The 23,354-nt window shown below is 34.9% G+C and overlaps 2 protein-coding genes across 2 annotated transcripts in view; one reads left to right on the top strand and one right to left on the bottom strand.

Moving 5' to 3' along the window:
* Nucleotides 1–13,672, top strand: part of LOC107748531 (opsin-3-like) — a 22,037-nt gene extending 8,365 nt beyond the window's left edge. Inside the window, exons 2-4 of the mRNA XM_016563343.1 lie at nucleotides 6,616–6,941; nucleotides 7,626–7,859; nucleotides 12,770–13,672. Coding sequence (XP_016418829.1) covers nucleotides 6,616–6,941; nucleotides 7,626–7,859; nucleotides 12,770–12,955 — 746 coding nt within the window. The 3' untranslated portion in view covers nucleotides 12,956–13,672. The remainder of the gene's footprint in view (nucleotides 1–6,615; nucleotides 6,942–7,625; nucleotides 7,860–12,769) is intronic.
* Nucleotides 7,864–23,354, bottom strand: part of LOC107748529 (beta-galactoside alpha-2,6-sialyltransferase 2-like) — a 21,608-nt gene continuing 6,117 nt past the window's right edge. Inside the window, exons 2-6 of the mRNA XM_016563342.1 lie at nucleotides 20,455–21,213; nucleotides 16,843–16,940; nucleotides 16,632–16,733; nucleotides 16,285–16,459; nucleotides 7,864–9,389 (exon numbers count right to left, since the gene is read on the bottom strand). Of these exons, the coding sequence (XP_016418828.1) occupies nucleotides 9,142–9,389; nucleotides 16,285–16,459; nucleotides 16,632–16,733; nucleotides 16,843–16,940; nucleotides 20,455–21,190 (1,359 nt within the window). The 5' untranslated portion in view covers nucleotides 21,191–21,213 and the 3' untranslated portion in view covers nucleotides 7,864–9,141. The remainder of the gene's footprint in view (nucleotides 9,390–16,284; nucleotides 16,460–16,631; nucleotides 16,734–16,842; nucleotides 16,941–20,454; nucleotides 21,214–23,354) is intronic.

Genomic DNA, 23,354 nt, shown 5'->3' with positions numbered 1-23,354 from the left:
GTAATTACTTCATCCTTCTCTCATTAAGAATGAGAAATGTGTCAAACTCTGTCCAGTCCATCATATTTCTCAGCACAGAAGGAAGTTATTTTCTGTGATTCACTCTTTCCGATTCATTACTATTGGTGAAAAGCAAAAATAAATGGAAAAACACTATGTTCTACAAACCAGTGTATTTTTGATTGTGATAACAAATTAAAATAATATAACAAATATCAATTTGCAGCATAACAGACTGTTTACTTAAAATAACTGGTAGCGTATTAAAAATATATCAATCTGTATTTATATATCAAACACTTCTCTGGCAAGGTCCCTGCTGACAGAAACTAATTCCAGCAATAATAACATAACTCTAGCTTTAATTACTGTATCTATGTTCTTTAGCTGAAAATTATCTTTAATCCATAAAATATTGTTATTACGATATGTAAGATCTTAAGTTATGCAAGATATTGATTTACACTACAAATGCTTTGGTGTTTCAGTTTAATAAAGCAGATTTATGAAACAACAGGCCATGGAGAACAATATATCCTAAGATACCCAAATATATTTTATTCCATAATTTCTAATGTTCCTCAAAAGACTAATAGCATAGTGCTCGCTCTTGCACAGGTAACTAGTATTGAGTATTGGAGCCTGGAAATCAAATATAAATGCCATTCAATTTTGTGAGATTTATGAGATTGATTTTACATTAACGGATCATTAGAACATGCATTTCATGTGCTGCTTTAGTCACATAGGCTGCATTTTGCTTAACAGGGTTCCTATACTGTGTTCACTGCTCCCTACACACTTAGCAGAGAGGATATCTGCAGGAGCTCTCTTCACTTGACAGAATTCAGAAACATAGCACAAGAAAGCTTTTCAAACAAAACATTTCACACTATATATACAGTATATATTTAAAGTACATCTACTATGCACTAATAATTTGTCCATTTGTACAGAGTTTGACTTAAGAGTCAAAATACTTTTGGGGCCCACTGTAATTGTATATAAAACATCATGTATATTTATATAAAATACATACAGGGGTTGGACAAAATAATATGAACATCCATTATGAGGGGTTAATATAACTTGTGAAGGTTACAGCGAAAAAAAAACATAAAAATAAAAACAAATGTTGTGATTTTTTAAATCTTTTCACTGTCTATATTCTCTGTGTTAAAATCAGTTTAGTATAAGTTGTGTTTAGTTTAAGCCATGAGTGAAATGGGTGACTTGTCAGACTTCCAAAAAGGGTAAACCATGGGAGCCCATTTAGGAGTGTCTTTAACCTTGACGGCCCTTTTTTTTTTTTTTTTTGATGTTTTAAGAACAACAGTCTTTACAATTATGACTATGAACACAAAGCTTGGCAAGACTTCATCAGCAAAGAAAACTATTGGGTGAAAATGGGTGAATGATAGGGACCCTCAAACTCTTAAAGTAGAAGGACTGTGTTCAAACAACTCAGAACCACTGCTGCAAACTGAAGACTCCACAAAAACCAACCACAGAGAACTTCACAAAGCCAACTTCTATGAAACTGCAATTGTTAAAACTTCACTCACAGACAACTATGCTAAAATGCACAAAAAAAATGGGGTCATGATCATAAAACCTGGACAGATGGAGCACAAAAGTGAACTTCAACCTGGCCAGCTCAATCATCTGACTTCAATATTATCAAACCACTATTGACAGTTTCAGAAAGAAGAGTGAGAGTCAGATTCCCTCCTTCAGCATATCTGAAGCATTGGCAGATGTTCTGATGTTCATTCCACTGGAGAAATTCAAAAGTTGTGTGAATCTATTATAAGTAGGTTGAAAGCTGTATTAAAGCCAAATGGTGGTAAAACACCTTATTACCAGGTGCTCACATAATTTAATAGATAAACTATGTAGTTTTTTTGTGATGGTGAACTGAATACCTTCGAGCACTCACTGTAAACCATCATTCATCCCATCACAGTTAACATCATGACCTCCACATTCCCCATTCATTATTCCCCATTTCATTCATGCTACGCTACAATGCTTTGTGCCATGGTGAGGGACGAAGCAACAGCACATCACTGAAAATCCTACAGTTGGGGAGCTTTCATGCACAGAGCTCTGCTGGTGATTTTGCATAATGATGTATGAAATATGTATACTTAATACATGTCAAACCTGCAGTTTTCCTTTCTGGATCTTTATACTGTGTTAAGTTCACAAAACATTGCAGATTAAATATAAAGGATAGCAGACAATTAAAAAAAATGCATTCAAATTCATATAACTTAAAAGTGTACATTTAGGGAATATATAGTAAATATAAAGGTAACTAAGATGGAGGAACTCAGATCAATATACTAATTATCAAGCTGTTGAACATAAAATCTCTTTGCAAAATAAATAAGCACAGCAACTTTAATAAACGTAAAATGCTAATGCTATATAAAATGCTAATAACCTAGTGGTGCATCAGTGTAACCTGCAGAAAGAGATACTATATCTCTGCACTCTTAGCCAATCAATCATGCCACTGGTTTTCAAGAATGGTGTGAAAAACAATAAAGAAACAAAAGCTGTGGTATCAGCATCTCTGTGGCAAAAAATGCCTTGTTAATAAGAGGGATTAGATGAGAATTCTGACAGGAAAGCAACAGTAACTGAAATAGCCACACACTGCTGTGCAGAAGAGCAGCTTTGAATGTAGCATGTCGAATTTTGAAGTGGATGCCTATAGCAGCTGAAGACCCATCTGAGCACCCCAAGTGCTTTGTATGTCTCATGTTAGATGTTTCTCCAAGTTCAATTAATCTGAGAAAGTGTTAATGAAGAAAATAAGTCTGGTTGAGGTGGTCTACACCAAACACATGCATGGCTTGGAGCGATGAGAAAAATGTTTAATCTTCATCTCAGTTCTGTAAAATCTCGCTGTGGAATTTTTATAATATTTATAAAAATTTATAAGATTTCAGATAGACATTGCTCTCTACGGCAAAACCAAAACTAATTGGATAGTAAATCAAGATGTTTGTGCATTTGTAGCTAGATATCTTTTATATTTTCCATTGTTTCAGAAATATGCCTATGGGTTTAGCAGTTATCTTACTTTACTTTACTTTTACTTTTAGTCATTTCGCGTCTTGCAAAAATGTGCCCCCAGGTACGTATTTGCCATGAGACTGGGTTGCAACATACATGTACACTATATATATATAAATACATTCAATATATATATATATATATATATATATATTATTTCATTTCCATTTTGTATGTTGAAGTACTGAAATAACTCAAATTAAATAAAACTAAAACTTAATAAAAAACCTATATAGACATAATAAAAAACTAATAAAATGACAACATTACTACAACTGTAACTAAAACTAAAATAGATAACTAATACAAATCAAACTAGGTTAGTTTATCAGTAATCCTAAAAAAATAACACTGAAGTAAACAAAACAAGCGTTTCCTAGCAACGACAACTGCACTAAACACTGAGACAAGAAATAAATACACTTACAAGCTGCTTTTAACGTCTGCTGATTGACTGCTTCTCACAAAGAGTATTTAGTTAGTAGTTATCTAAGTTATCTTTCCTAGTTATCTAAATCAGACTAACATCAACATTTTTTAGTCTGAAAATATAAAGCCCCCTAGGTGCTGCAAGCTGTAATGAGCATGACCTAATCAAGAAGACATTTTAGAGCCTCTTTTTAGTTAACTAAATCTTGTTCCTTGTGAAGGAGATATTATTTAAAATTACATCAACAGGTAGACAAGATACGCCTTTATTTACTATTAAGCACCTTTTTTAAGGGGACATATTGGTGGTCAGATGAGGTCCTCTGTACAATGTTATCCAATCCCACTTATTTTGCAGAGCTTCAACAGCTTCTTAGTTTATAACCCCTACAACTGATATGCAAATGCTGAAGTAGCTGTTCCATACACACATTATAGTGTATCTGTTGAATCTGATGCTATTATCCCCTTGTAGCTGGCTTTGTGTGTGCTGTATGTAAGTATGTTGAAAATCCCAAAGGGCTAAAGAAAGGCCAATAATAGTAGTGAGAATATAAACATTAAGAAAATAAACACATATTATAAATTTTCTCATGTATTTCTCTGGGAGGCTTTACCCTGGAGTTTACAAACATTTGTAACATAATGTTATATACAACATTAATTTCCTTCCTAATCTGATTGGCTGAGCAGTACTCCAAAAGTGTTGATATTTAGTTCAGTAGGACTAGGACTTTTCACTGTTTGTATCATTCTGCTTTTTAAAGTTTAGATGATCCATACAGTAAATTGTCAATCTGTATATTAGTGGTGGGGATTTATCAGTGACTAAATTACACCAGTAGTTGACAACAAGTGTTAAGTCTTTAACAGCAAGTCATTGAATCATTCACTAACCCCTCAAAAAACACTGATTCATTCATGAATTAAAAACAACTGTGTCGTCTGGAGACACGCAATGGTTGATTCTGCTTTGACTTGGTTTGGAACTATTTTTATTGACAGAGTAAAAAATAGATACCTTGTTTATTGAACTGTAGTAAAAAGCAATAGCACACAAAAAATTACATAGAAATTCATTACCTGGAATAGTACTTCCCCACAATAAGTATCAAGAATACTGCAAGTATTTAAAAGGTATGTTGAAAGTAAGTTAACAATGTGTATTACTTTTCCATGTTACCTGCACCAAGATATCCCTGTTCATTTTCCAGCAAAATCGTTCAAGTTTTCTTACCTTTTTCGCCACAGCAAAAACATTTTAAAAATGTTTCTACTGCATAGACAGACAACTTTTATTAAAAGTGTCTCATTGGTTGGCCATAAGTACTACGCCAGAGCCAAGCAGAAGGTAAGCTGCAGTGTCTGACTCTACTAAACAACACACTCAAGATATGAAAATTACCCTGTAATCCCCTGCTGTGTGTTATTGCAGTGCAAATATGTTCGGCTCTACTCTTGTATGCCGTTTCTTGCATACACAGTGAGAAATGCGACAGCCTAAGATTCTGTCAACAGACTCAAAGATTAGCAGATTTACAAAGATCTTTATTAACACAGGCCTTTGCATACTTAAGGGGAGAAAAAAAGGAACAGTCTCTGTGCCCTGCATATTCTGGTGAATATCTGTTGACTTAATGTCCATAATGAATTTTCATATCTGAATGTTGGAGACGAATCTGTTTTGGCGTGATATGAATGAACTTATTTGCATGCAAATGTTTAAAATAGATGTTTCATCAACCAGTCTTAAAATTCCCACATTTGCTCTTTGAACAACATCAGAGAATGAGTCTCGCTTAAAGGCATTTTCATTAATATGTAATAGCAAAAAAAGTGGTTGTGGTAGGTCTCCCACTTCATGCTGTGTTTCTTGAAATAGCTATGTACCTGGGAGTCATTTATAATTTTTGTTTTGAAAATCATAACATTGCTTTGACATTAAGTACTTGTGTTTCTATTTACTAACTATTCACTAATCAATGTGAATAGTAAGGCAGATTGTATTTTTATTCCCTGTAATTATTCCCTCAAATTGACAATTTATGTTTTTGTCAGGCAATGAATGTATGGAAATAAATTTAGACAGAAATTTAAACTAAATCACTTATTGTCAGATTTGTGCTGGTTTACTAACATTTATTACTATCCTTTCAAAGGTCAAGACAAGAGTTAATTGATGTGGATTGAGTTTTCACTTTAGGGTCCAGGAATGAATGAATGAATGAATATATAAATAAATGTAGCATTTATTATATCGACATCACAGTTTCATTTGACTTTCTAGTTTTTTAACATTAAGAAATAAAGACAAGCATTAAGGAAAAAAGGGCATAAATGTTTATTAAAAATATTACTTATAAACATTCATCTTTCCTTTCTTGCACTGTCAAATTTTGAAATCTAGTCTTTTGTTGTATCTTTCTAGGAAGTTTCTCCTCATCACTGTAATTTGTAGGGGATTTTTTAAAAACTTTTTAATATTTTCTCTAAAACTTTAAAAATTGTTTTGGAATAACATTTATTGTGAACACTGAATTAAAATTAATAGGTGCCTTTATATTGAAGTCCCTCAATAGTGTGTCATTGTATTTGAGGGTCTTTAGCATTGAAATGTTTGAAAATATATGTTGAATAAATGAATAAATGTTATTATAATAATAATTGTTATTGCTTGCATATATTTCATATATCACAGTATTTTTTATAACACAATGAAAAATAAGTGCTAAATAATAATTCCTTTGCTCGAATAACCTCCCATTTAACTCCCATTTAGTGTAGCTGGCTTTGTGTATGCAAAATCTGTTGACATCTATGTTTAAAATACCAAAGAGCTAAATTAAGACCAATAATAACAGTACAAAAGCAAACATTAAAAAATCAAACATGGTATTATAAATTTTCTCTGGACACTTTACCCTGGAGTTTATAAACATAGAACTTACTCATGGAGCTTAAGGAAATCTCCCCGGTTCATTTGCATTTTTTCCCTGTTCATTTACATAACAATTGTGACATAATGTTGTTGATACAAGTGGCTCTGTAGTTTAATGGCGAGCGTGAAAATACACTAATTTCTTCTTTTTTTTTAAACAGGGATTGTATCATTGATCTCTCTGGCAATCCTTTCGTATGATCGTTACAGCACTTTAACTGTTTACAACAAGAGGGCCCCAGACTACAGCAAACCCTTGTTGGCTGTCGGGGGCTCCTGGCTGTACTCACTGTTCTGGACGGTTCCCCCCTTGCTGGGCTGGAGTAGCTATGGACTGGAAGGGGCAGGAACCAGCTGTTCGGTTACATGGACAGCCAACACCCCGCAGTCACATTCCTATATAATCTGTCTGTTCATTTTCTGTTTGGGAATCCCAGTGCTGGTCATGGTGTACTGTTACAGCCGACTCCTCTGTGCTGTCAAACAGGTATATTGAGTCACAACATCTCAATTCAAAGTAAATGTTACACTTTAATTATGTGTGTATAACAGGGAAAGGAGTTTAAACAAGTCAGATTTCACAACTCAAAACCACTGCCTGCAGTGCAGTTTCCAATCCTCTCTGGAACTAAACAATGACTCTCTGACTCAAGCTCAAACTAGGTCAATATCTCAGACTCCAGATAAAGTTTAAACCGCCCCAAATGATGTTTAAGCCGGTGATATCTGGAATCCACACTCTATACTATGCAGAAAAATTAGATAAGTCAGCGTTATTATGCACTTGTTCGAAATAGGTCACAAAAAAGGATGATGTGACCTCATGAAAAATAGCCGTTTCTGAACATTTAAATAGTCAATTCTGTTTTTAGATTCTACATACATAATACATAATAAAGAAGACACTATATGAAATTTGTTAAAAGTGGTGCATTATATTTGGAATGCAGTTTATGACTTCACACATGATTTTAGGACATCTTTATAAATATCAATAAATGATATTCCTGAACCTGATGAGTCAGTGGTTCCTATAAACCAGATGGTAGGTTATTTCTATAGTGAATCAGAAATCCTTTCATGAGGGATTTGTGTATACTGAAGACCAGTTCTGAATCATCTGCTGGTGCAAACAAAAGATACAAATTAATGTACATGTTTTTCTCTTCAGGTAGGGCGTATTAGAAAGACAGCAGCACGGCGGAGAGAGTACCACATTTTATTTATGGTCATCACTACAGTGGTGTGCTACCTTTTGTGCTGGATGCCTTATGGGGTTGTTGCAATGATGGCCACGTTTGGACGTCCGGGAATCATCACCCCCATTGCGAGCGTGGTGCCGTCCCTCCTTGCCAAAAGCAGCACAGTCATCAACCCTGTGATTTACATCCTAATGAACAAACAGGTTAGACTTTTCAAACTTTTTAATGAGCACTAAATCATGGGATTTGATTTCTTCTCATATACACTGAACCACCATGGGTGCATAAAAGTTAACATTTCTTCCACACATACATTTCTTTTGATTTCATTGTCTTAACCCAACATCCACTATGATGAAACAAATTACCAGCCTATAGAAAGAACAATGTCAAGTACAAAACTGATTGTAAGAAAAGATCAAAAATACTAAACTCCATTCAAAATGTGAGTTCTTTAAACAATAACAGCAGTTAAGTATTGGTACAGCTTGAGACACCATTTTGTGTCAAAATATAATACAAGTTTTTGAAATACATTTACTAAACATTTTACTAAAGCACAAAAAATATAAAAAGGTTAATAGAAATTATATGCCCATAGGTCAGTGTTAAACTTTTCTAAGTTAGACACTGTCTTATCTCAGAGGTTTGTCAGTAGTAGTTCACATTCATATTATGAAATAAATCATTTATAAAACACCTTTAAAAATTACACTAATCATTTCTCTACAGTTAAAATCTAATGATCTTGACTCTATGGTATATTAACAGCTTTGAATTTTCATCTAACCAATGAAAACTGCAAAAGATTTATTTAAAATGACCACATCGGCACAGATAGAAAGAAAAGAGAAATCTCTTTCCATCTCAACTCATTTCATACTGTAGCTTACCACATTTAAACATTTTTTAAAAAGGTAATTGTCCTTTTTATATACAAAATGTGAGCAGCTTTAAATGACAGTGACTACAAAATCCCACCATTTCGGAAATGAAAAACTTGTTATTCAACCCTCTCTTCCTACTTTTTTTCTGTGTTATACTTAGAACACAAACTAGAATTTGATTCCTCTCAGGAAATGGTGTAAGTGGATCTCTATATTTACAATCTGATGTTTGTTAATTTCAGTAGCTCTTCCAAGTATATCAAGAGTTTACTTTGAAACTCTCCTTTTGTCCTGCATCACATCATGTTTTGTATGTACAGCATCTGTAATCTCTGAACTGAGGTCATTTTAAGGTCATTATGACATTTCTGTCACCATTACGAGTCATTGCTGTAGCCTAATGTCTTTCAGCATAAGGACCATCCTAAGATGATCAGACTTGATGTGGTTAATTACCCTCCTCATTGTAATGTCTTGTCTCAGTTTGTTACAAGAACTATGGGTAAAACCTCTATTAGATGATAAGAGTCTGTGAAGGGTTCATACAGTCTTGAAGACCCGTACATCTTTTAACGCTGCTGTACGTTTGAGTCTAAAATCACAGCGGACAGTTGATCTTACTGAATCCTGGTAGTGTGACCTTTCCCTTTTTCTTGAGGTCCTTCTCAGAAGCTGTGCTCATTCGCTTGATAAGCAGTTTCTCGTAAAGCAGAGGGTGGTATGCCCCAAATGTGCAGGCCGCGTCGTAATACTTCTCATGGTAATGGCACAGATTACTTTGTCTCATAGAAGGAATGTACTCGTACACATGGACCTCCTCACAAAAGTTCATCATCATGACTATACCTGTCAAATAAACACACACACACAGATATAGATGATATATTCATTAATAATGACTGTACTGAGCAGCCCACATGAGATCAGCCTCTATTACAAGTGTTTTGAAGTCAATCAATGGTCTTGTGTGAGGAACCGATCCAAAGTCGCTATTGAAATATTTATCAAAACTGTTATTGTCTGCCATAGATTTTATGAGAGGTTATGAGACAAGTAGCCCGATGTGTGAATGAATCGTTCTTTTGAGTTGGAACTTTTCAGTGAACCCAGTCTGAATGATTCATTCATGAATTCATCAAGTGAGAAAACACTTGATTAAAAAACTTAATTGCTCACAAGAAGCTGTTAGCATCTCATCAGATTATCAGCGAATAACAACTTACATTTCAGTTTGTTCCTCACACAATCTATTGCACTGTACACTATCAGTCAAAAGTTTGGAATAATTATGATATTGTTTTTGAAAAAAATATCTTATACTCACCAAGGCTGTATTTATTTGCTAAAAATTAGTGCTGTCAAACGATTAATCGCGATTAATCGCATCCAAAATGAAAGTTTTTATTTACATAATATATGTATGTATGCTGTTTATATTTATTATGTCTATATAAATATACAGACATGCATGTATATATTTCAGAAAAATATGTTATGCTTATATATTAAATGTTAATTTTATGAATATAAACATAATATAATTAATTAATATATAAACATGTTATGTTTACATATTACATTTTAATTTTATTATTATAAACATAAACATGTAAATACATGTAAATATTTTCTAAATATATACTGTATGTGTGTGTATTTATATATACATAATAAATATACACAAAACACACACATATTATGCAAACAAAAAAATTATTTTGTATGCGATTAATCGTGATTAATCGTTTGACAGCACTGCTAAAAATACAGTAAAAACAGTAATAATGTGAAATATTTATACAATTTTAAATAACTGTTTTCAATTTGACTATAATTTTAAAATGTAATTTATTTGTGTGCTGCAAAACTGAATTTTCATCAGCCTTTATTCCAGTCTTCAGTCTAACGTGATGCTTTAGAAATCATTCTAATATGTGTTGCTTAAGAAAAATTTCTTATTATGGTTGAAACTGTTTAATATTTTTGTGGAAACTTGACATACAACTACCGTTTAAAGGTTTTGGGTAAGGGGAAAATAATACTTTTAGTCAGCATGGACACATTAAATTGATCAAAAGTATCAGTAAAGACTTTTGCAATGTTACAAAAGATTTCTATTTCAAATAAATGCTGTTTTTTTTTTACTTTTCTATTTATCAAAGGATCCAGGGAAAATGTATCGCATTTATTAATATTAAGCAGCAAAGGCTATTTTCAAAATTGATAATACAAAGAACCATTATTAAAACTAGGGCACCAATGATAACTGATAATAACTGAGCACCAAATCAGTAAATTTGACTGCTTATGTGACACTGAAGACTTCCTTCACAGGAATAAATTACATTTGACAAATTACAAATATATTTAAATAGAAAAGGTTATTTTAAATTGTAATAACATTTCACAATATTATCATTTTACTGTATTTTTAATCAAATAAATGCAGCCTTGGTAGGCATAATAGAAATAAAAATATGAATAATGGCAAACTTTTATCTGGTAGTGTATACATACATAACATATACATTTATAAGACTTGAAAAACCATTCATTGTAAGTGAGTGAAAAAAAAATGAAAAAATGAACCAGTACATTCACATACAAATCTGGAATTACATGATGGTGAGTAAATGAAACAAACTCCTCAAAGATCTTGTTTGAATCTGATAAGACATTAGTACACAGCACACATTCTGTCAGCTGTGTGTGCTGTGGTCTATTGTTGGCCACTTCTCTGAATTGTTGTATTTTTGTTTTACATCAAGACTCTATCATCTGCCCACAGGCTAGCAACACACACAGCCTGACAGCACCCTGCCAAGATCAGACACAGAATCGTCTCAATGCATACACGCACACATGCAGGGGACACACGCATCAAATACTCGGCAGTATAGTCGCACGCCAATGTGAAGGCCAATCAGAGGCCTGGATGGGCCAAGACAAAGCCAATCAGACATTGAGTCTCATACCCTTGATAGCCAATGGATAGCCAATCACCTAAGACAGTTTGTTTGTTCAGTGTCCACATCTATAGGTTGTCAAGGCAACAAAGTGATCCAAGTGTATTGACTAACATCAACCCAGCAGCTATCATTTGAGAACCAGCAGGGTGTGCATCACATGTTGTTCACTGTAGTTCAGGACATGCCACAGGGACTTTTGTGTGGACTGGATTGAATTTAATTGGCATCCTTAGACATACTGCAGAAGCTGTGAAGAGATGATCACGACACACACATAGGTTTGAATGTAAACAGCTATTTCTGCACCTCGCTTCTTGACAAGTGACCTAGCATCTGACATCTCATCAGAATGAAGAAACAAGTCAATCAAAACATTCCAGTTGATAATTGCTGGGTCAATGACATGACTCCAATTTTTGTCCTATGTATTAATTATTCAAAAAATACATAAAAAGAAATGCACTTCATAAATATAATAACTTGAATGTTTCTCCTTTCTGGATTAGAATTCATTTTTAAGTTAATCTTTAACCAGTTTGGCATAATTAAAATTTGCTACAACCAACACAGAAAAATTAAATTAAATACAATAAAATTAAATTAAATAGGAAATTATATCATAGAGAAGACACATGCAGACCCTCAAGACTGCTGGTCAAGGTTAATAAGTCTCTTCAATTTCCAGATAATTTGACCTTTTATGATGAAAGAAAGTTAGTTCAGGTTGTAAAATCAGGAATCGTGGTGTGACTCCAAAAAAACGAATTAATAATTAATATTTATGAATTAATAACCCAAAATATAAATTAATAAATTAATAATCCATGTAAAACTATATTTAAAATTATTTTATGAAAATAATAAAGATGTGTACACTTACATTTATTAAGTGTAAAGAAATTAATTGATGGTTACACCACATTTTATGAGTAATTAAATTAAAACATTTCTTTTTAAAATGAAGTTTTTAAAAACCATATGAAACTAAAATGAATATGAAAAGTACATTGCTAAAAACTTGGCACATGTGTTTAAACTAGATTTTTACTATATTTATCTTACATGTCATTGAGATACTGCCACTTCAATTGGCCAAAAAAACAGAAAAATAATAACTCCAAAAGAAGAATACAAAATGCACTTTTTTGCACGCTTTTGCAATTCAAAATAAGCTAGGCAATCTTTCACACAAATGTACAAAAATTAAATGGCTTTGCATCTTTTGTGTACGAGTGCTAATTTATTGTGTTTTTGCAGTTTTACAGGTGTTTCCTCGTCCTGTTTCATTGCAAACGCAGCTCTCTAGAGAATGGACAGTCCTCTATGCCTTCAAGAACTACAGGCATCCAGCTCAACCGAAGGGCTTATAGCAACACAGTGGCTGGCAATGCACCTCCATCCATTGGTCTCCAAAATGAGTGCAGCACCCCTGTCTCAGGCTAGACCAATCCACACAAAATCACACCTTGATGTTCCAGCCCCATTCTAAACCTACATATTGTCCCAAATGATGCCAAGACAGAAATCATCTGTGTAGTGTTGTCGAGTGCCTACCAATGAAAAGTTGAAAAACAGAACTATAGCAAAGTGATCTCTATAGTCGTCTTTGTGATGACAAACTGTTGTCTGACCTAACACACACCAAGTATTTGCATGTGACTTGTCAATATAAATGTTACAAAGAGCGAGAAAAGTGCAAACAGCCACTGGTGATTTGTTCAAATGGATGTTTAGATCATGTGCTGGTGCAGTACTTCTGAATGTGCTTACCCCCATGTTGTCTGTATGTTCCCAACCCATTTAAGGCCAGGTCTGAATAAGAGGTTAAATAAATCTGTGAATTTAAAGGAAGCTGGAAATCTGGTAAAATCCCCAACACATGACTGCTTTGTACTCTTTTTCTACCCTTCCCCTAATCTCACCATTATCTGCTGGAGATCAAGCATGGTGACATTTGGAATATTAGTCACATCATTGCTTCAAATGAGTCCAGTGATCTAAGACAGTATTTCCAAACTTGGAAATTCTGTCAATTACTCACCCTCATGTCATTGCAAACTCTTAACTACTTTAAGTGTCCTATCTGGTTGGGTGAATTCAGTACAATGGCAGTATTAAAAAGTATAAATAATTTCCAAGTTTTGGTGTAAAACACTTAAAGGCACAATATGTAAGATTTTTTTATTAAAATATCCAAAAACCACTAGAACAGTGTTATATATTTTGCTGACTTGTGTACTTACATTATCCCAAATGTTTTGAAGAATGTTTAAATCCAGAGAAATAAGCAATTTGAACTAGTGACACGGACCGTGTCCATAGTGTCATTGTGTCGCCTGCCAATGATGTCATAACCCCTCGATTTCCGTGAAAACATGGAAAACATGGAAACACCAAAAACGCTTTAATATGTTGTGTGTTTTAATAGACCGGTGACGACCGCACAGAGTAGCATTATAACAGAACTTTCAAATGTATCTAGTATGATAAAACAGCGCTGCTTTTTTTTCCCCACATATGCACGACCGGAAGAAGCGGAAGCGCCGTGTGTCACGCTCATTCAGCGGTCTCGTTTCGCTTCGACGGCTTTCAGCCTCACCCTGCTTCATTCTACTATGTTAATAAATCATTAGCTCATCCATGAACATGATTTCTGCCCGAGTCCCGTCGGATTGCATCGGCTGTGGGGATGAAGACGACAACTCCCATGATTCCACACTCAGTCACGGCGTCATCAAACTACGCCTTTGTCTATTTGTTTATTTTGAATACGCGCCCTCCAGCGGCGAAAATGACATATTGTGCCTTTAAGCAACTGTACAGTAATATCATGGCAGACACCATTGTTTTCCTGTGCACCATCCAGAATGTCACACTCCAGTCCAGTAGGTGGCGATGTACTGTCACTGTATTGAATTCACCAAAACAAATGTTTTTTGTTTTTTTTTACCAAAACAAATGTTCATTGGAGGCTTCTCAATCAGAAGGCTAAGTCCTAGTAAAGCTGCATATTTTGGCTGCCACATCTTCAAGTGCTTTGAAGGCCATCTCGATTTGAAGGATCCTTGGAAGGCAGCTTTTGTTTCATGTCCATCATGCAGCGTGTTTCGAAGGATACATCAAGTGTATCCTTTGTGTCCTCCTATGATCACCCATAACATCATATAATGATAAAGATTTTTAATATAAAACAATTTTTCAAATTTATTTTTAATAGTAGTTAATCAGTATTTAATGATAAGGATCAGTCTAGCATAGAAGCCTTTAGATGGACTGAACTAGGAAGGATGTACGATACATCAGTTTGTACATCAGCTCTTTTTTGAAAAAGGTGGTTGCTAAGAAGTGAATAAAAGGGACTACAGAGGTTGTCAGGGACATTAAACCCTATCACACCAAAGAGTTAAACTCATCTACTCACTAGCCTGCTTTAACAGCCTCATCATGTTTATAATGACTCACTTGCAAACAGAATTTTTTACTACATGAAGACTGAAGGAATTTTTCGAAGCTTAATGGTGGTGACTTTGAAATCATTCAACTGTGATGTAGTTTGTTCTTGTTCTACGTTTAACTGTTTACTTCTGGCAATTGCGTTTAGGCTTCAAAATTCATAATACTGTAGTGCTAATTTGTGAAGATTATCATGATGAAAAAAACCATGTAAGAAACAAACTTTTGTTGAGTTTATTTTTTGCAATAATCCAAAAGCAAATGGACAGATCCTACTCGTTTTCTACTCGTTTATTAATAATAAAATAATAAATGTTGGCCCACAAAAATACATCATCACTGCAGCACTCTATTGTGAAGCATCCTATCTCATTTTCTTATCCAAAGAAGCAAGTAAGTCATGGTTTTGGAACAACATGAGGGTGGAATAAATGATGATAGTTTGGTAGAACAATTCCTTTAGGTCAAAGCCAAAATGGTGTGTTAAAGGTACAATCCACAATCACTCACTCAAAACAATGAATGACAAAAAAATTAGTGCTCTCTTAGTAGCAGATACTGGATTGCGCCTTTGATAGCACATATGATGTTTGATAGGTTTAGGAAATTTGATTGTCTGTTTGAGAACCATCAACTTGATTCACACAGACCTTCGGATTATATGTCAGTCGTACAAAAAAAATAATAAAAGTCTGCAACATTTGTTCAGTTACTTGTTTGTCTCTTTTAGATCTTGAGTTTTAAGCCAAACCTTCATTTTCATTCAAATTCAGCAATGCACTCACAAGGCAAAGGAGATAAGAAATAGTGTGCATGTGTGTATTTGCACGCACATTCATTGGCTCTATGCTGCTATAGGCCCTCAGTTAGCCAGTCATTTACTGGCCTGCGGCAAGGTAAGTAAGTATCCTCTAGAGATGTTACAGAGAGTTTGCCTTCCTGATTGAAATAATCCTGTCATGCCCCCGAACTAGCACATATCAAATTGCTATTACCTAGTGACACATTTCAGAATTTGCACACACACACACGCACACACATCCTGCGCTCTTTAGTTAAAAATTTATTCAAGAGGAACAGTGAATACAAACAGACATGATTATCATTTGGAAGTCAGCAGATACCCTGGAAAAGTAGGCAGAAGAACATTTGATCTTGCTTAAATTAGGGTCGAATATGTGCGTCAGCTGCACAGCATGGCAAATCTCTCAGAAATGACTGTCACAACATGTGGCACAACAATTTTCCTGGGCGCAAGGATCAAAAAGTGGTCAAATTGTGCGTCTATATGTGCTTGTGTTAACGATGAAGAGGCTCACCTATAAATCCTGAGGAAGGAGGGTTGGGTTGAATGTTCTCCATTGTGTTGCTTTGCACAATATCCCAGAGTTTCCAGATGAATGAAGGATGCAGGATATAAAAGGGCTGCTCAGGGAAATTCTTCCTGTGATTTATGTATGGAGTAAACAGGTCATAATCGGGTTGCTGGTACCACTGTGGGCATTGAGAAAACAGGAAAATATTAGATTGAATATAAAGTCCTGACACTTAGGCCTGGTTTCACAGACAGGTCTTAGATTAAGCCCCCTACAAGAAAACTGCACAAGCAAAGTTTAACAGGGCTGAATGGTATGAGACTTCTGACAGATTGTCTATGATGTGATACCTTATGCAGGTCAATGTTATAAGGAGCAGGATCCCAGGCTACCAAGGTGATGTCCTTATAAAGCAAACTGCTGCTGAAGTTGTGTTTGGGGTTTGCTAGAATCTAATAAAAGAGAAGAAAACATCTCTATTTAGTCCTTGCACACGGAGACAGGGAATGAGTCAGAGAGTGAAGGTTTGTGTCTGGGTGCATTAATGCAAATTACTCTAACCTGAGAGTTCATGATTCGAATGGTTGTCTTGCTGCCCACGTCCTTTCCGTAGCCCTTGTAGGGTGCAGCATTGAAACGCAGCACTGCATCATGGGAATCTAGAATGGCAAAAACAGCAGTCAATCAAAAGACCGGTCAAGTTTTAAAGGGAGAACACATGTTGACCTTTTGTGACAACATGCTTGAATATTCTTTTACGTTGTCATAGTTAAACTCTGATTATACAGAAGAGTATGCTTTTTTAGGTAAAAAAAAATTTTAACCGTAAAATAATTATAAAACATACAAAACTGTCAAATAATTGTTTTGACCAAGAAATATTTTAATAAATGACATGAATTTACACATCAACTTGCCCAAATTAAAAAAAAAAAAAAAAACAGCTTAATTTGTTGTGTAATAACCCTGCCCTGACTTTTATGAAAAATACCTTGTCCTGATTCTGAGAAATCTACCTCCATTATATAATTGACTCTGGACTTAAAGGGTAGCTATTATGCAAAATTCACTTTTACATGTTGTTTGAATTTCAAACACTTTCAACCCTGCCAAACCTGACGCAGAGGACTCTGAGGGCAGCATTGCATCCTGGGAGCTGCGTGTAGAGGGCAAGTTGTTGGATGATGTAAGTTTGACTTAAAGAGTACCTATTATGCAAAATTCACTTTTAGATGTTGTTTTAACATAAATGTGTGTTGGCAGTGTGTGTACACAACCACCCTATAATGATAAAAATCCACCCGCTCCTTTTTTTAATCTCTATAAATCATGAGCAGTGTCTCAGAGCTTACTGATCACAGAATCCGTAAAGTGTGACCCGCCCCACCCACGATAGTTGACTGACACAGCCGTATTAGCCATGACCCTACCCTGAGTGAGCCGCACACACACTATCTGCCATGTTTATCTTCACGCCAGAGCATTTAAAAGCAGCATTCAAGTAAGAAATGTCTTCTTATTAGAGCTATAGAAGTTGTTCATTGTTTCTGCTTTTATTTTATTGTTTTTGGGTCATATTAACAGCGTAGGCCCAAACAGCGGTTAGTATATACTGTATATTATGCTGCTGTCACTTAATACACCGATCTAATATAGACATTCGATTTCTTTCCCAGCTGTTTAACTTCACAGATATAAGCGACTGTGTTTTTTAAGCGTGTTTTTAACATAAACGTGTGTGTGAAAGAGAACTTTTAGTACACATGCGTGTGACAGCCGCTCTCTGTTCGCGTGTGTGCGTCCAGAAAAACAGCCTGTTTCTGCTTCCACTCAAAATAGGCATTTTCAAAATGATATAATAAATGATCTGTGGGGTATTTTGAGCTGAAATTTCACAAACACATTCTGGGGACACCTGAGATTTATAATACATCTTGTAAAAAGGGGCATAATAGGTGCCCTTTAATGTATTGAACAATGATATTAATAATTTTCGCAAACATTATTCTATTAAGAGGTTTTTGAACTACACTGTAAAAAATGTTTGAGTTTATAAATAAAACAAAATAAATAAATAAATAAATACTACTTCAGTCTGTCTACATTACATTTGCATGTTCAGTTCAACGTGTTACTTGTCTTTTGTTTGTATTTATAGTGAAAGTTCAAGTAATTTCTGAGTGAGCATTGTAAAAGTGTATCATACACCTTTTTTTCAGTGCAGGTGTTTAACACCAACATTAAATACACACAGAAAACAGGCACTTCTGTCATTAGACATTTTACCCAAAACCATAGGTATTCAGTTATTGTTGTTTTTCCTATTGATTTGGAAATTATTATTATTATTATTATTATTATTAAAAAAGAACTTCATTAAATGAATCAGTCTGCAAAAAGTGTTATGGCCAAGCTAATATTATAAGATATTGCTCCCTCTAGTGTTGTAAGGCAAATGCTACCATAATAAACTCCTAATGGACAGGAGGTTAATGTGAAGGTATATTGGATTTTTACTTCTGATATATCCCTATAGTAAACAAAGTAATTCCTTATTCTTTGACCTGAATAATTAAAGAATCTCTCCACGGTGCATTATGATGATCTTCTTCCATCAATGTCTTTGTACATGCAAAACATTCAATCACCACTAGAAGGTAGCAAAAGACAATTTACTAACATCTAGTAACAGTAACCATTTTATCTAGACTCACTTCCCAAACTTTGCTTCATTTGTGAGTAATAAAAATGTGAGTATATTCAAATAAATCTAGGACTTTTTAATAAATAAATGTACAATACTTTGAGTTCACTACAAAAACTACTGCTGTAATTGTAAGACATAAGTTTCAATGTCCAGTTTCCAAAACTTTTCTAATAAAAGGTCCTTTAAGGCTCCCATAAATAAACAAAAAACATGCAAAGACACAGTGTGGCTTCCAGCAACATTGCTTTCGTTCTTTCTGACAATGAAGCAGGGCAATGCTATTCAAGGGCTTCTAGAGAACAGGGAGAACTGCTCTAACGCTTATCTGCCATTGGCTGTCAGCTGTGGTATCCATGTTCCAACACATTCAACAATTAGGCCTTGTGCATCAATGTCTCTATTCAAAAGCAGACCAAATCAAGGTCTAACGAGGAAAAAAAAGAGTGGTGATGAATTGAGTGGAAGAATTGGAATGAGGGAATGAAAGTCAAAGCAAGAGAGTGAGAAAGAGAGAGCAACCCTCAAAACAAGACAAGAAAGTGCCTGTTTGGATACTAAAAAGTCTGAGACAAACACAATTTTACACAAACAATTTTGGGTAATTGGACACATTATGGACAGATTTTTTGAGCTAAGATTTTAAATTCAACTTCTAAAAACTAAATAAATATTTTTACTTTAAATAATATATTTAATAAATACATTCCATGATTGTAATATCATATGTAATGAAAAATAAAATAAAAATTGCTGTCTTTATTATGTTAATTATTGCAAAAATGGATCAATGAATCGATGTGGGTCAGGTAGAATGACATGATCCTTCAGGAATCAGTCTAATTTGCTGATTTGGTGCTCAGTTATTATTAATTTATGATCAATACTATCATTTTTTTATCAATTTAATGCATCCTTGCTGAATAGCAGTATTATAATTTTTTCTTACTTAACACAGATGTTTGAATGGTAGTGTATCACCGTTTCCACAAACAAATTACACATGAAAAACCTTTTCATTGTTTTCAACTATGCTGCTAACAGTAAGAAATGTTTCTTTAGCACCAAATCAGCATATTAGAATGATTTCTGAAGGATCATGTGAGACTGAAGACTGGAGAAATAGCTGCTTAAAAACTTTGTCATCACAGTTACTAAGTTACATTTTAAAATATATTACAATAGAAAACATTTAGCTTATATTGTAATAATATTTCACAGTATTACTGTTTTTATCAAATAAAAGCATCCTTGGTGAGCATTTTTTTTTTAATTCAAAACTTTTGACCACAAATGTCAACAATTCTGTGTTTTTCTGTCAATATGGGGTGCTGTGTGTACATTAATGAGGAAAAAAAATTAACTTAAATGATTTTAGCAAATGGCTGCAATATAACAAAGAGTGAAAAATTTAAGGGGGTCTGAATACTTTCCGTACCCACTGTATGCATAGTATCCGTCCAACTCACCAATTTCACGTCCCAGTGATGAGTTCAATATTGCCCCTGCTGAAGTCACCACGGCACATGTTGTGTACATCTTCTGCAATTTAGAAGAAGCCAGCTGTTTAAAACCTAGGTGAGCAAAGGGCTGTTCAGAGCCATCCAGGGTCCTGAGTTGGGCTTGCCGTTTCATCTGACACAGCATCTCCTCTACACTCTTGTTTGCCTTTCGTTGGCCTTTGTAGAGAACATTGTGCTTATTAGAGTGAACATGGTCCCTCAAGGCTCGCTGGAGTCGATGGTTTAGCATTTTGGAGGACACCTGACCCTTCCACAGACCACGAACCACCGACCAGTCATTGGAAAAATAGTCATCACTGTAGCCACTTCTAGGAGGCTTCCTCAAGTACTTCCTAGCCCTTGGATGACGTTCGCCAAAATTCCTGAAATAAAACTCTTCTCTAGCGCGAGGAGGTTGAAACACTTGCCTGTGCTGGAAAGGACCCTTCCTGTCTGCATACAGACGCCAGTGGGAATTATGGGATGCCATGATGGCCCGGGAACTATGTTGAACATAGGTTGAGTGTTCAGATTCAGAGTTGAACGGGGTAATCTTATGCGGCTGGTTCACCTGGGAGTCAGTGAAGTAGGTAAAGACAACGAGGGAAAACAGTATCCAGAGCAGTAGGACCAGCAGCAGAAGTTGAGCCAACTGTTTTGTGACATGCCGTAAGCCCGGCAACAGAGAGTCCTGGAGTCCCATCACCCTGTTCCACAACGCTCACCCTGGAGGGAGACAGAAATGGGTGACGCTTAATATGTACACTGTAAAAAATTGGCAACCTACAAGAGACCCTAGTACAGCAAATGTACATATTTGTTCATTTCATTTTTTACTTTTTATTTGGAGTGATTTGAATGTTCAGCTCCAGAGATATTTGTGATCAGGTGTCACTACTCTGACAGTCACTGCCCTGCTAAAAAATAAATAAATAAAAAAACAGCATATGCTGGTTAGGCATGTTTTGAAGCATGGCAGCTGGTTTAAGCTGGTCCTTAGTTGGTCATGATGAGCTGGTTTAAGCTGGTCATGTGCTGGTCCTAAGCAACTAGGTCCTGCTTAGGACCAGCTCATAACCAGCACAGGACAAGCTTAAACCAGCTTCCATGCTTCAAAACATACCTAACTAGCACATACTGTTTGGGTGTGAATGTTGTGCGAAAACTAGCACAGTTTTTGCACAGGTTTGAAAAGCCAATCTGACACTAGTATCTCTTGACACAGAACTGAGTTTAGCAGTCAAGAACTGTACATTTAAAGGTTAAGTACACTGATTTTCAACCAGCTTTGTATTGTTACAATGTGAGTGGTAAAAGTAAATGAACAATTTGTAGTATTTTTCTGTGTTACTTGCACCAAGATATCCCCGTTTATTTGCCAGCAAAATGCATCATCTTCTGGCAGAATTTTGACAGCTGCAGGGCTTTTGTGAAAACTAGTCATACTGTAACTTTTCTGTATCCCTGTTGTCTGATCGAGCCCGGTGCACTATGGGTGTTGAAGTTTTCCTACCTCTTCTTTTTTTTTTTACCACTTATCTTTTGCTCTGTTGTCTCTAGTTGTGTAGCACCATTTAAAAAAAAGAAAATAAATCACATTTCTACTGCATAGACAGCCAACCTATATTAAAACCCCATCTTTCCAGAAGTTAATTATGCCTTTAAGAGATTAATACAGCAAATGCTTAATTTTTGTGCTCACAAAGATAGATGCAGTAGAACAAAATAAAAATAAAAAAATCAATAAAAACTTTTGATAACCATGTTAAATGAAAAATATTAAGGATTTTTCTTGAGCCTAATGTTCTTTCTGTAATTAAAATGCAGAAATATACTTTTCTGTGTGTGAATTGGGCTTAGAAGGAACAGTGCCATTGACCCATTTTGTTACTGATAACTTCATATAAAACAACTATTACTGAATTCATAAGGATCAGAACACAACCTTTTAATTTAACTTTACCTAATTATATTTTGTTCCCACAATAAAAATATGGGCATGCTGATAAAAATAATTGGGACTATTTAATACTCCCTATAGATTATAGAAAGAACCTCAGAGAGAGGAGAGAGCGTGACAGATCCAGAGACAACAAAAACAGTTAACATCTATAGTAAAAACAGGTTAAAGGGACCACGATAAAATTAAAGAAACATCCATATTAAAAGTTTAGACTGACCAATTATGTTTCATTCATTTTGAATTATGAAATAAATTCATCAGTGATTCTCAAATATCTACTCATTCTCTTCTCTCACTGTTAACATTCAGTTCAGCAGTTTCATCCTATTTGAACCTTCTGCTTGATTCTGCTTCAAAGAGACTCTCTCTGCCTTGTAGCGAATGATGCAGAGTCCATTTTAAATAAAGGATCATTTAAAAAGTATATATACCCACTTCCTTTTGATCCTTGTGAGTCTTAATGTCTGCAGATTTAAATATTGTGGGATTTCGTCAAAGTCCAGAGTTGATTGATTTTTTCTCTCTATACTTTACATGGATTTTCTGTCAAATCACACCCCTTTCATTCTCAGAGAAATCTGCTTCACACAATGAAGGAATCAATTTGATGTGCTGAAAATTGCTCTTACAGTATGTGGGCAAATTGCTTGTGTTTACAGTTTATTCAAAGCAGAGTTAAAGGGGTCATATGATGCGATTTCAATTTTTCCTTTCTCTTTGGAGTGTTACAAGCTCTTGGTGCATAAAGAAGATCTGTAAAGTTGCAAAGACTAAAGTCTCAAATCCAAAGAGATATTCTTTATAAAAATGAATATGAAAGCGAAACTACTTTGTTTGGTCTTCCAAAAGAGGACACGACTACAAATCAGTGGTTAAGTTGTATTTACAACACTGTTCCAGAACA

This window comes from Sinocyclocheilus rhinocerous, unplaced genomic scaffold (genome assembly GCF_001515625.1).
Source record: "Sinocyclocheilus rhinocerous isolate Xijiao unplaced genomic scaffold, SAMN03320098_v1.1 scaffold349, whole genome shotgun sequence".
In the NCBI taxonomy this organism is placed as follows: domain Eukaryota; kingdom Metazoa; phylum Chordata; class Actinopteri; order Cypriniformes; family Cyprinidae; genus Sinocyclocheilus; species Sinocyclocheilus rhinocerous.
Note: the sequence above shows the minus strand (reverse complement) of the source record. Positions and strands in the feature narration are given on the sequence as shown.